The sequence below is a fragment of the Micropterus dolomieu genome, linkage group LG04 (assembly GCF_021292245.1).
Source record: "Micropterus dolomieu isolate WLL.071019.BEF.003 ecotype Adirondacks linkage group LG04, ASM2129224v1, whole genome shotgun sequence".
NCBI lineage: Eukaryota > Metazoa > Chordata > Actinopteri > Centrarchiformes > Centrarchidae > Micropterus > Micropterus dolomieu.
In genome coordinates, this window is record NC_060153.1 from 28,432,183 (window position 1) to 28,446,346 (window position 14,164).

General features: G+C 40.8%; 1 protein-coding gene across 4 annotated transcripts in view; it reads left to right on the forward strand.

Moving 5' to 3' along the window:
• Positions 1-14,164, forward strand: part of rptor (regulatory associated protein of MTOR, complex 1) — a 192,223-nt gene that overhangs the window by 158,150 nt on the left and 19,909 nt on the right. For all 4 annotated transcript variants that reach the window (XR_006824712.1, XM_046046575.1, XM_046046577.1 and 1 more), the window contains exons 23-28: positions 5,081-5,184; positions 5,737-5,914; positions 6,058-6,168; positions 10,280-10,385; positions 13,703-13,817; positions 13,962-14,086. Coding sequence is in view for 3 of the 4 variants with exons in the window: in XM_046046575.1 (XP_045902531.1) it covers positions 5,081-5,184; positions 5,737-5,914; positions 6,058-6,168; positions 10,280-10,385; positions 13,703-13,817; positions 13,962-14,086 (739 nt within the window). In the remaining variant the exon portion in view is untranslated. The remainder of the gene's footprint in view (positions 1-5,080; positions 5,185-5,736; positions 5,915-6,057; positions 6,169-10,279; positions 10,386-13,702; positions 13,818-13,961; positions 14,087-14,164) is intronic.

A 14,164-nucleotide genomic window follows, 5' to 3' on the forward strand; every position in this document is an offset into this window, starting at 1 on the left:
GAGATATGTGACTTAGCCATGGTTCTGTTTGAGGTTTCTGCCTCTTAAAAGGTAGTTTTTCCTTCCCTGTGTTACCTAGTGCTTGCTCATGGTGGTAATTTTTGGGTTTCTGTAAATAATATTTGAGAGTACGGTCAAGACCTGCTCTATATAAGCGCTATGAGATAATTGCTGTTGTGATCTGGTGCTATATAAATAAAACTGAATTGAATGTGACTGGACTTGGACTTGACTTGACTGCGAAATCTTGTTTTGATTAACTTAAGACATGTATTTAATTTGTCTTGCTTGCCTTGATACTTGCCTTGAACGTATCGTGATTAACACTTGGCCTGTCTTATCTGACTTCAGATGTAACTTGAATTTGTCTTTACTGACTTAAACTTGTCTCCATTGACTTGACTTGAACTTGTTTTGTTTCAGACTTGACTTGAACTTGTCTCTAATGATGTGAGACGTGGTCAGGTGCGTTGCTAGACATAAAGCTCTTCTGGGGCACAGGCCCCCACATCCCTCATGTAAATGTTTTATTTCTTTTTGATTGAAGTGTATGAAATTCGTTAGTATGTGCCTTACCAGCTTCCCTAATATTTCCTATATATTCCTAATATTGGTCATGTCAGAAAGGGATTGGACCGGAGCATAAGCACACATACCTATTTTATGTCTGCTATGTTACCTGTGAGCCATGTAGAAGGCTGATTTTTGCTCCTTAGTGAAAGCTGAAGAAACCAGATACTTAACTGTGGTTTTAACTATTCTTTATGGTCGGAACATGAAAATCACTTACCAAACAGTGGATCCCTTCACAAATCTGAGGTAGAACATTCAAAACAAATATGTTAAAATATTTTTTTCAACAAATATGCATGAGTAAAATTAAGTTAAATCTCTAAAATTTCCTCCATGAAATAAATATCTTAATAGAAAAAGTAAGTGATTATTCCTTCATGATTCAAATGAATAAGATCAAACATTTATTGAATATTTATTGAAGATTTGCTATATTGTTATTGAGAAAAATTATACTGTGATAATTGTTTTATTGTTGTCCAGCTCTAATTTATACTATGACTTGACTGAATAATTATTATTATATAATTTACTGACAGATGTCCATCCATATATTCGCAGTCTGCCCTGCTAATCAACATTTTAATAGTCAATGTGAATCCAATGCTTTCCACCTTGCATTAATCCAGAGTTGTAACTAAACCTTCACTGAGAGAAAGATAATTATTGTGTTGTCTGGGCTAGTCCTATTAGTGTTGCTGCTGGAATGCAACAAAGTCTGGCTGCGGACTCAGCCGGATGCGCAAGTGTAATTTCGTGCACGCGCATTTGAGCGCAAAGGTAATAAATAGTTGTATTTCACTCAAATATTGTTCAGTCACAGTCTGGCAAGCAACAAAGACAAAAACAGACCTAGAGGCTGACTCAAGGCCCGTGTCCACCAAAGCGTTTTTTGCCAGCTGAAAACGCCAGCTACCCTTGTGAAAACGCCCAGCAAGGAGCGCTAGCGGGCGATTTTGAGGCGCAGCGTTTTTTCCGACCGCTTTGGTTGCTATGATGCATAAAATCCGTGGAAGAGATGTTGCAAGTAGTTCTACCTAACTTTTACTGGATGTAAAAATGTCAACACAGAGTAGAGCAGGTAGAGAGAGAGAGGACAGACTCGCCGTATGTGGGTTCATGAGTTTTTGTGGGCAAGGAAATATCTCCACGAGTAGCCTACCACCGTTTGGTCCAAGAGCTACTTGACCGTGGAGCCCTACACGTCCAAAAACAACGCCAAGGGGTCTTGACAATTTTAATACTGGGGCACAACACATCAATACAGGGGCACGTGCCCCAGTGAAAAGGGTCTAGCGACGCCTATGGACGTGGTCCTTTTTCATGTGACTTTTTATTGAACCGATTCTTGTGGTTTGTCTCAATCCACTAGAAACTTGACTTGGTCTCCTTTGGATTGCCTTCAAAGCGGCTGTGCTACTTCCTTCTGCTGAATGATTTCAAAAACGCAGGATAAGATGTCATTATCCTTGAGAGTCTTCTTGCTGATGGTGAACAAAACACCAAAGTGACTGACGATGGAAGGCTGACATAGAGGTCCGCACCCTCCTTCCTTGACGTTTTATGCCTCTGGAGGTCTCATCTGTGAATTCTGGCGTCCTAGAAACACCCCCTCTGTGTCGTTGTGGCCTACTTCGGGGCCCAGCAGGGGTCTGGCTGCTTCTCTCTGCTGCCTCTGACGCAGCTTTGATGGATAAGTGCAGGCTCTGGCCTCTGATTCCCAGGTCTCTGAGCAATCTGTTGGTAGTTGTTGCCACAAAACCTCTGCACCTCACTCCCGCAGGGCAGACTTCAGTGTTCCAGCCACAGTGTTGAGCTTCAGCAGCTGGCTCGGCCTAGCGTAAATGCTTTCATTCATTAACCTCGTCCACCGAGTCCTAAGAGCACATGCGCCTCTTTTGCTTTGGTTACACACCTACATCATAGTCTAGCTTGAAATGAGTCCAACCAAGCTGTACACGATGTACACTATGTGGTACTAGTGTCATTTGTGTCATACATACCATCCTGACATGGAAAACAGTGATGAGGGATTAAAGCTCTGCCTGTGTTATCTGTGTAAAAAAAATGACAAAGAACAGTTTGACATTTAAAACCAAATGACAATCTAAACACCTTTTAAATGCCTTATTTTCTGAAGTTAATTAATTATCATTAACTTAATGAGCCCACATTAATTTGTTTCTTTCACACAGACAGCTTAATCAGAGAACATTCATCCAAAGTTCACAAGTGTTAACATTAGCCTAACTAGCAATCCCGCTCCTTTAATTAGGATTTTAAATGTCAAATGTTATTGATTTGTAACAAAGTGAACAAGGTCAGCACCTAATCGAAAATGACTTGCTTCTCAGATGATGATCGCATTAACTGCTTTTTTAATAGCCCCCTTTTACTGCATGATGCTGGGGCGAAAGTCATGGGTCTGTTGTTTTATTCCTGTTTTACTAGTGTCCGGTCTCTTGACTACCTGCTGAAGTTTGAGTAGTAAAGTTGCAAAGAAAAGTGTATGCACTTGCAATGTTTGTCAGCATTTAAATGTTTCTTTTAAATACATTTTTAATATACTTTTTTAAATTAAATGTAAAATTAAAATCTGAATGTTTTAAGATGCAATTTTTCAGAAAAAATATTACCGTACAAAGTCCTTTGTTTGGTCCTATCTTACAGTTTTGTTTATTTTCAAGGAAATAAGTGGTCATACAAAGGCTTCAATCATCTTATTTATATTTATATCTGACTCGGCCGATATCCCTTCTCGCACGCTTACCCCAAGACACCCACCACATCTTCCCCTCCACCAGTCCACCATCTCTGCCTTGACCAATCCCCTTTCACCTTCACCACTTCCATGTCATCATCATACATCAAGGCAGTGTGTGGCCACTTTGTCCCCCAGCTAATCGTTTCCAAAGCACCTTTAATAACTAAGCAGGAACACTTAGAGGTTTTTCTAAGCTGTCATCAGCTTTTACGCCTGTGTCCTACCAGAGGCCTTGCTAATGGAGTGTGTGTACACACACTAACTTGTTTGCTCTGTTGACTCACTTTCTAGCCAATTACTGATGGAGGAAGTGAGGGGAAGCGGATTGAAACAGAGGGAGCAAGCTGTTCCGCAGTGTGGAGCAGCTTACCCCGTTTCCTGCTAATGTGGGAGTTTTGCATATGTAATTTTCTGGAAGGCTTGTCAGCAGATAAGGCATGAGGCCCCCCTGTCTTAGCATGATGTTTGTTAACCACATGTTGATGATCTGCAAATGTTGATGAATAATCCATGAACATGTTGCATAATCAAATCATTTGAATTGATGAGCTTGCAGCTTCACATTCATATCAGCATCTGGTAAAATGTCCATAACTGGTGACTTACAACACATGGATAAAATACAAGGTAGTTAATGGACTGTTGGGGGAATAAAACCTGTGACCTTTTTAGTGCAGGACAGGTTTGGTAACCCTTCATTCACCCTACGTCCTGTTTTTTTTTTTTAACGAGATTCTTCTGTCTGAGCTTTTACTTGTGTACAGCTCCACTTTGCCGCAACCTCTTTCTAACTCTTAAATGAGCTCCAGAAGGATTAATGCTGCAGTTGCAAGCTCAGTTTTGGCTTTAAGAAATGTCTGCATGTTGGCCGCCATGCACAGCTCTCTTCTCACACACATGCTGCTACCCATCGTCTTTACATACCATCACCTTCCAAAATAAAATACAAATCAGCTTAAGTTGTTTATCTGCTTTTCCTTTTTATCTCCTTCACCTCATATTGATTGTGTTGTGCTTGAACTGAAAATGTACTTAGATTAGAGACCGAGCTATTACGATAATAACCCTTTCAGCTGGTTTTAGTGCTGTTTTGTTTCATTTCCAATTGCCTCTTAATGAAGCGCTAACAGCTAACTCTAGTAACTAATATATTTTCCCCCTCATAAATGCAGTGGATTGTATGTGTGTGGAAAGTTTGCATCAAAAACTTTTCTCCCTTCCTCTTGGCCTTTTAGAAACACTCACAAACAGACGATACTTGCCGCAATTTTGTAATTAGCATAGAAATCAAATGAAAGGTTATCCCTGGTAGTAAAATGTGTTTGCCTGTGTTAACTAGATTTACGCTGCACAATGTTTTTTCTCCACCTGCCTTCAGTAAACAACAGCTCTGCTATTCATCAGTGATGCTTCGCCTTGTCTTTATTAAGTTTACCCCTCCCTTGTGTGCAACCATTAGACAACTCACAATGAAGAGGTTATATTACCTGCTCTGCCTAATGAGATAAAGTTCTGGAAATTTAGGCAAACTTTGTAAAGTGTTGGACTTTTTACATACTGTTACAGCAGGGCGCGTATCCAGAAAATAGGTATTGCTTCTAATCCTGATCTGTCCTCAGGTTTGTCTCTGAAAACTCTGAATCGCCGTCCCCTCCTCCCTTTTTAGCCAATAAATTCATATTTCCAGTGGGATGACTTTATTAAACAACGGAGAATTAACCACACACTTTTTTTTGCCAACAGGCAACAATGAACGCTCGCCCTCAGAGGATCCTGGACTCTGGTTCTCTCACTCAGTCGGCCCCAGCCAGCCCCACCAGCAAGGGAACACACATCCACCAGGCTGGGTGAGGGAAAACCTCTCGCACACATGAGCATGTTGATATACAGAAAACACATTACAGTAAAGCCCTAAAACACATGCATCCAGCTCACTCAGCCTTCTTTCTGGCAAGACAGAATCTTAATTTCATTTAATGAAGTAGACATTGGGAGGAACCTTCAGTTGAAGAATGTTAACTTCTTAGAAAAAATATCGTTAGCAGGATAAACTCCTTAAAATGCCTAACTTCTTTTTCAAGAGGCTCCTGACAAATGTTACTACGGAGCTCAAGGGTGCAGCAGATTTAGAACATATGACATTTCATAAAATATTCAATAATGTGGATTGCTATTGAACAGAAACATATAATAAACTAGAAAAAAATGATCATACTAAATCCTAGAAATAGGTATTTTATGATGAATATGATAACTACAGAAATGAGGTTATGGATTTTATGTGTGGAAATTATTCCTCTTGAATGGAGCCTAAAACAGACATGAAAAGGCAAAGCTGATGATGTCTAATTTCTTCCAATTTGTTTCCTGTCCTCATGTTAATTTCTCTGTTCCTTCAGCGGGTCTCCTCCCATGCCCAGCACCAGCAGCTCCAGTCTGACTAATGAGGTGCCCAAACCCCCCGCCAGAGAGCAGCCGGCCACACGGCCTCCCTACACCCCCACATTGGGAGGGCAGGCACCCCACTCACACCAGTTCCCCCGCACTCGCAAGATGTTTGACAAGGGACCTGAGCAGGTAGAGGAACACCCTGCTGTATGAGTCCCTGTGTTTTACTGGGGCATTGTGTTGGTACAGTAAACAGCAATCAGCTGCTGCAACATTCTTAACGTGAAATAAAAGTAAAGTAAAAGTTGCACATTTTTTGTGTGTGTGTCCAGGCAGCTGAGGATGGGGACGACCCCGGAGGTCACAGGAACTACATCAGTCCTTCCCTCCAGACGGGCCTGTGTGATTGGAGCGCCAAGTATTTCGCTCAGCCTGTCATGAAGGTATTGTCACCGTCTCTCTTCTCTTTTCCATCCATCATGTAAGTCATCACCTCTCACCCTGCCACGCCACTGTGAGTCAGATCATAGACTGTAAGTGTGAATTGTGTTTTTTAATTCAACGATAAGCCGCAAGCTTGTGTGTCACAGTGATAACAGAACAAGTTTAAGGCAACATCTTGGTTGAGTTATTGCTTCAATGATACGCAGCTAACACATTGTTGAAGTAAAAGAGCAGATCCATCTTGTGTTAATCCATAATTTACAATGGCTTCAGGAGTGACTGAGCCATCTGAGAACATGGACTCTGTGTTATACTATAATGTATTTAAAAAAAATAATGAAGTCCTATGGAAAACAGCAGGCTAGGGACCAAGCGCAGTGTGAGAAAGTACCTGCTGCTTGTACAAGATGGCTGTGCTTAATAATTGAGCTCTTGGAGCTCCATAACTTAACTTCCTCCCGAGTGAAATTTAAGATTGAAAGAAGTGCTTTTTACTATGCACAGTAGTTGGTGCCGAATTAAAAAAAATATTAAATCAAACTTCCATCTGTTTGAACATCCTAAACATGCCATCCTCTGTGGAGAAAAAAGGGGGAAAACAACTGGTGTCAGCACATTTTGTCGAGGTTAAATGAAGAAGAAGGGAAAAATTAAAAGCGTCAAGCGTGAGGGTCAAATGGAGGAGAAAATGGAACGTTTTACGTATAAGTAAGAAAAGTATTAGGAATTCATGTGTGCATGAGAGACAAAGTGGCTGATGCAGAAAGAGAGTGAAGAGAAAAGTAGATTTAGTCAAATAAAATATTTACAACACAAAGACGCTTGAGGCAAAAAGAGCAGGGAAGGTGATCGTGCGCTCCAAAAAAGGAAAAGTAAGAGATGATGAAAATGAAATATATGAAGAGGAGAGAAGACATCGAGGGGCAGAAAGAGGTGGAGGGAGAGTGTGGGTGAAAGAGGGGGAAGATGAAAAAGACAGGTGTTGAAAGTGAATTAAAACACTGTATAAAGAGCACAGCAGCAGGATGAACAGGATGAAAGGAAGGCAGAGCCAGAAGTGACAACAAAAGGTGATGAAAAGCAGAGTGACGACTGAGAGAGCAGGCGGAAGAGGAGTGGAGGGGTTTTGCCGTAGCGCAAATCAGAACGCTGTGCTGGCAAAATTTTGAGTGCTGCCATAAAACTCCACTCCATTACAAAGCCCTGTGTGTGAGACTACGCCTCGAAGTCTGCACACAGGTTATCATATCACTGTGTCAGCAGCATGAGAGCAAAGTGTGTGTGTTTCAGATTATATCCACACCTATAGTTTTAGGGGTGTAGAAGACTCTCTTCACATGAGAGCGATTAAAAACACGACGTCCACAGCTACAGGTTAATAATTGGGTGATAGAGTTAAAGAAAGTGAGAGTGGTTACAAACACAGATGACCGAAAGTATGTGGACATCTCTGTTATAGTTTAGGTGCAACCGGATTAAGTAAATCAAGTCTAGGTCTTGTTGCCCAGTTTAAGTGTCCAACCTCTCAAATGCTATTTCAGCTGAATGGGAGCAAGTTCAGGTTCCCAAATCTTGTGTAAAGCATTCTCAGAAGAGTGGAGGCTGTTGTGGCTGCATATTAACGCCCATGGTTTTGAAATGAGATGTTGAGCAATCAAGTACTGTGTAGGCATAATGTTATGAGGTTGTCCACATAGTTTTGGCCATATGGTGTGGAAGATACATACAGCAGTCTCTCTCACACACACACTTTTTTTTAACCTCAGGGTCTCATTATATGTTTCATTAGCAGCTAACACAGTGCAGGACCATAACCTTGGGAACTACGGTATCAGCTGGCTCTTACCTTGGCACACACACACACACACACATCTATATCTACACACATACGTATCTCTCAGCTGGGGGAATACGTCAGCTATTGTCTGACTGCTAAATCTGCCACCTCTCAGGTCAGGAACCATAAAGCCATAAAGACACTATGTGATGTACAGATTAACCTAACTTGACCACACACTCACAGAAACACACAACAATGTACATGCATCTCATACACAAATATATTTACTCACAAGCTTCACTCTGTGCTGTCAAAATGTAAAAATGTGTGTTGTGTTTCCGTTACAGCAACATACACAGAGTAAAGATATACACACTGTAGTAGTGTATTCAAATGGCAGTGTAGCTGTGTGTGTCAGGCTGTTTAGCATTCAGTGTGCGTGGGAGGCCTCGCTGTAGAAATGTGCTTAATAAGCACACACTGGCCACCAGCATTCACACACACTATTAGTTTTTCTGTGTTGATAGCAATAACAACGTACAAGTTTTTAATTTATGAGTTTAATACTTTAAACAGAATAATGAAATAAATCAGCTTTATATTATAATCTGCATATTTAATGTCATGTTAAAAAAGGGAGTCATTCTGTTCTCTTCAAATAAAGCCAGCACAAAATCTGTGGGGGCCTCTTTGTTACGTAAGACTTAATAAAGCTAATACTTTTCATATTGTCCCTCTGCTCAACAGATGTGATCATATGTGATTGCATAATGTCATTATCAAAGTAACCGCATGAGCTTCACTTAACATTGTTGCTGGCAAAGTAATCCAGGCCAGTAATGTGATGAGAAAAGTTGGAAAACTTTGATCAATAAGCACAATAATGCATAACATACTGTGACCTGAGCACCAAGATCCAAGCATTAAAGGAATAGTTCAACAATTTCAGAAATTTGCTTTCTTCTGGAGAATGAAATGAGAAAATGATTTTGTATCTCTATGTTTAGTATTTAGCTGGAGTCTGGACATACTTAGCCTAGCTCAGCATAAAGACTAGAAAAAGAGGTGAAAGATCTAACATGGCTTTGTCCAAAGTAGAGAAAAACGCCTGCCACAATTAACTCCTTGTGTCTTTTTGTTTGATCCATGCACAGGTAGAAAAGTAAAACATGACTTTTTGTGGTTTTAGCAGTAGTGACATGCTTGAACTATACTTTACAAAATTGTAAACGCAACACTTTTGTTTTTGCCCCCATTCATCATGAACTCAAAGATCTAAGACTTTCTCTATGTACACAAAACGCCTATTTCTCTCAAATATTGTTCACAAATCTGTCAAAATATGTGTTAGTGAGCACTTCTCCTTTGCCGAGATAATCCATCCAGCTCACAGGTGTGGCGTATCAAGATGCTGATCGGACAGCATGGGTATTGCACAGGTGTGCTTTAGGCTGGCCGCAATAAAAGGCCACTCAAAAATGTGCAATTTCACTGTATTGGTGAACATTCCTGCAGTCAGCATGCCTATTGCACGTTCCCTCAAAACTTGCGACATCTGTGGCATTGTGCTGTGTGATGGAACTGCACATTTTCGAGTGGCCTTTTATTGTGGCCAGCCTAAGGCACACCTGTGCAATACCCATGCTATCTGATCAGCATCTTGATTTTGTTCAGTGTATTTATTGGCAACAACAGCAGGGCACAGTGACTTTGGCTGTACAAGAACCTGTGCTCAGATATGGCAACTGGAGCTACAGTATAGCCATGGACTCTGTATAGCCATTGACTATGCAGAAGTGCTAGCAGACCGATAAAAGCAAATGAAAAACTCTACAGCGTACCTTTACTGTTCACCCGCCTGTATTTCTGAGAGAAACAGTCAGACCAAACTCAATATCTAACCCTGAGAGCCAGTTCTGCACATTGCTAATACATGTAGCATGGGTCTGCCCTCATGTTTAAAAAATCCCACACAAATTCTATTAGTTTCTGCCTTATTCCTTATGCATTGTTTATCCCTTCTGTGAGGATACATCAGAGACCCCAGAACAATGAACACTAAATATCCAGAGAAGACTTCTGGCATCTCTAGTCAAGAAGAGCAATGGAGAGAGTGGGCTGAGAGTCATATAATGGGGAAAAATGGACTAAATGACAGGAAAATGAGGAGAGGAGCACCATCAAGAGGGCTGAGCTTCCACCATATTTGCTAGGGCAGCAGCTGAATAACTTAAGCAAATGATGTCTGAAGTGTTTATCATATACTTCCACTTTATTTTTTATCTCTCTCGCGCTCTCTCTCTGTCCTCTATTGTAATTCACTATTTCAGATCCCAGAGGAGCATGACATGGAGAGTCAGGTGAGGATGGAGCGGCAGTGGAGGTTCCTGAGAAACAGTCGTGTGAGAAGGCAGAGCCGAGGCATCACACAAAGAGGTTAGACACACACACAGCTGTATTCCCAGATGTATACATTAATAGTTTTTATATAGTATTGTAGACCAAAAACACAAGCTGGAATTTTGATATATATATAACAAGTCAGACAGGAGGAGTCGTCTTACTTATTTACAGGTAAAAGGAACCCTGAACTTTAAATGCAGAAATCATTTGCACAGATATTACAGGAAATTCTGTTGAATAATTTATCAAAATGTCATTCCAGGTTTTAATCACATTGGCATTACATGACATGACCGGTCTCAGATCTTTTAAAAGGCGAGGCAAGTTTATTTGTGGAGCATATTTTGATGTGCAAATTAAAATGATTAACATATGCACAGAGCATCCAAAATCTCAAAGATTATAAAGTGTGAGAAGAAAAAAAAGTCTGAAAAAGCACACAAATATGGAACAAGTATGATATCAGGTCTATTCTCCAAAAACGTGATGAAAAATACGTGTTAAAATTAAAAATCTTAATACACTGAACATTTAAAGCAATTGATATGTTTTACACAAGCAGATTTAATGGATTAAATGACTGTCTAATGTGAATGAGGTCACTTAAAGTGACAACCCCCCAATTATCACCAAGTCTGTAAGCCTGTGAAGCGTTTTATAGTGTTTTAGCCCATTGTTTTGGTTTTACTGAACATTTCCTCATTTCCAGCAAGAAAAGGCTTTTGTTATGGATGATAATGGACTTCAGTAATGTCTTGGTTGTCAAGGATTTTGGGATTGGATTTTGGTAATCAGGTTCACTGTTTCAAGGTGCTTAATGCTTTGGCATTAGCCACATTTATTTCCAAATTGTTAATATTTGCTTCCGGAAATTGAGGCACGTGTATTTGACTGTAGTCACAAAGTGAAAAATCTGCATATTTCTGTTGGTTATTTTGTTTACCACCAGCGGTCTAAGGCCCGATACCTGCCGGATTGACATACTTGAATACACAATTACTGAAGGACAGAAATAAGTCGGTGTAGGATCCTTACAATTTAGAACAGTCCTTTCTGATTAGTACTACGGGCAGCATTGTCGTCTACAGTGGTAAGATCACAGAGCATAAGCTCTGAGCTTTTGCCAGCTTCATGTTTAATTGAACATATTTGGAGCCTTGGAGAGGGCAGAATCTGGGTAAAATCCACAAAAGGATAGACTGAGGCACACAACAGTGATGGTGTTGATGGTGCAGCTTTGTTTCAGACATGTGAGTGAACAGATGATTTCCAGTGATGAGAGAGGATTGATTGAAACCGATCCAAAGTCAGAAACAACCCCTTTGTGAGTCACATGACTCCCCTCACAAACACACACACACACACACAGACCCACACATTAAAGAGCCTGGGGTGCCAGCATACACACAGACTCCCCAAGTGAAGTCAGAGCTTTCTCAAATAGAATACCTAACACCGCCAACGTCATTGGTAGCCCCCTTCACACACACACACACACACAGAGTCACGAGGCAATTGGCGTCAGAGACTCGGCTCACAAACATGTCTCTCCCTCTCTTTCTGACTGCTTGCTAAATCATTGAATTCCCCTCTATACTCACGGTTTTTGAAAGAGAGAGAAGTAGTAGGGCTGCCCTCATTCAGTCTGTTCCCTCCAGAGAGAAACAAGACGAGATGAGGAGGAGGAAGGGTGGGATGGAGGGAGAGGGAGACTGAGGAGGTGAGAAGGAGGCAGAAATAAGAGAAGGAAAAAAGTGCTTGAGAAATAATTTGACTTGTAAACCTGACTTGACTTGGTTTTTCTTTTCTTATTGATGCGGTTCTAAAGTCCTCTGGGTAGATTTAGATTTTGCTGTAGTTCTAAATCGACAGCACAAACAAAAGTAAATCAATGGTGATGATCTTGCTCAGCCTGTAACCAAAGGCCTCAGCTTCTCATATCTACTTTTCCCTCCGACTACAATATTTTTCCAACACAGCTGCATCTGTGATGAATTCATGATGGATTTTTCCTCATTCTTCTTCATCTCATTATGGCGGTCTCAAGAGCGCGTTCAGGTAGCCAAGGACAGGCTGGTGAACCCGACATGTGTTGTTGCCATGACAACATATGGTAAGGCAGTGAACTTATCAGTTGCATCGCCGTGTTGGCACTGTGTTATACTCCACTGAAATCGGCCAAAGTATACACAACCAGCCATTTTACTCCACTTTCAGTCCTCTACCATAGACTGTCGTGGTTTGTTCGTTTTTTCTTGCTTTACCTGTAGTCCTTCTGTTGTTATTTTGTACCTTAGTAATACTGTAATCCTTTGTGTTTACCATAATTGCTCATTTATTCCAGTATTCTGGTTTTAAAAATAACTTATAAAGGCCTAATTGCTATTTATTTAGTTCTGTTCTGTTGTTCCTCTGTTCTGCCCTGTCCCCTTTGCATCTACAAATTGCCCACTGGCATAATCAAAGTTTCATCTGAATTTAGAGAATATTATAAAACATTTTAATTATAAATACTCAGAGCATCCTTAGATACGTAGCCATCCTCATTTACAGCACTTGAAGGTAATTAAGGTTGTCTTCTTACATCCTGTGAATGTGTAAGTTAGCATACATGCACAAAATGTGGCTGAGTCTGAAATCACTCCCTTGTTAGCTCATTCAGTGCTCCTTAAATCATAGACTCTCCAGAGGTTACTCAGTAGTGAGCAGTCAGTTGAGATTTAGGACACTTACTAATCATCATCACTGAGGTTTAGAGTCGCTATAAAACATTTATTTTCTGTGTAGCCAAATCTTATTCCTCTGTGCTATAGAGCTCTGCTGTTGTCCTCCAACACAAAAGACCCATGCACTGTAGTTAATTTTGACTTCATCCCACATATACCGTCCTGCTGCCCGAAATGCTCACTAGAGCAACAAATTTTTATTAATCCACAGCTGAAATTGTCCAGTTCGTTTGCTAAAACCTACAGTGGCAAGCTGGCCTTTAAAAAAATAAAACTACAGTATATATTCCTGACCACTTTTTAAAATATTTACATCTTAAGTAGGAACAAATGAGCCTGGGGCAGCTGAGGAAGCAGGACACAGTGAGAGCTTATTTTGAGTGTTGTGGGTGAGTGTATGTGGTTGTGGCTATTTCCTAGAAAGAAGGTACCAAAAAGGGTAGATTCAGTTATACGATTTCTACCGGTGCCTCGTGCTATAGCTAGCTGAAGATTCACAGCTTGACAGATGGCAGGATGAGGCCCTCCAGCTGCGGCAGGAATCAAACCTGTGATTTTCCAGTTTAAAGAAATCCTCCTTCTTTTTGCACTTGTTCCCATTCTGGCTTGTCTGTCACTTTACAGGTGTTTCCCGTCTAGATGATCAAATATTCATCAACCGCAACCCTGGAGTACCGTCTGTTGTGAAGTTCCACCCCTTCAACACCTGCATCGCCGTGGCTGACAAGGACAGCATCTGGTCAGACTGAGAGAACGCACACACTCTCTGGAAAAAAAATAAAATAAAAATAAAATCAGCTTTACGACCATTATGCAAATGATTCAGTTTCATACTTGAAATAATTAGAGTGTAATTGTGTGTGTGTGTGTGTGTGTGCGCTAGTTTCTGGGACTGGGAGAAGGGCGAGAGGCTGGATTACTTCTACAACGGAAACCCTCGTTACACTCGCATAACAGCCATGGAGTACCTGAACGGACATGACTGTTCATTACTGCTCACTGCAACAGGTTTGAAACACGTACACTTATACACACGCACGTATACACAAATACACACACAGACGGCTCAAGTGCACACAAGAGCAA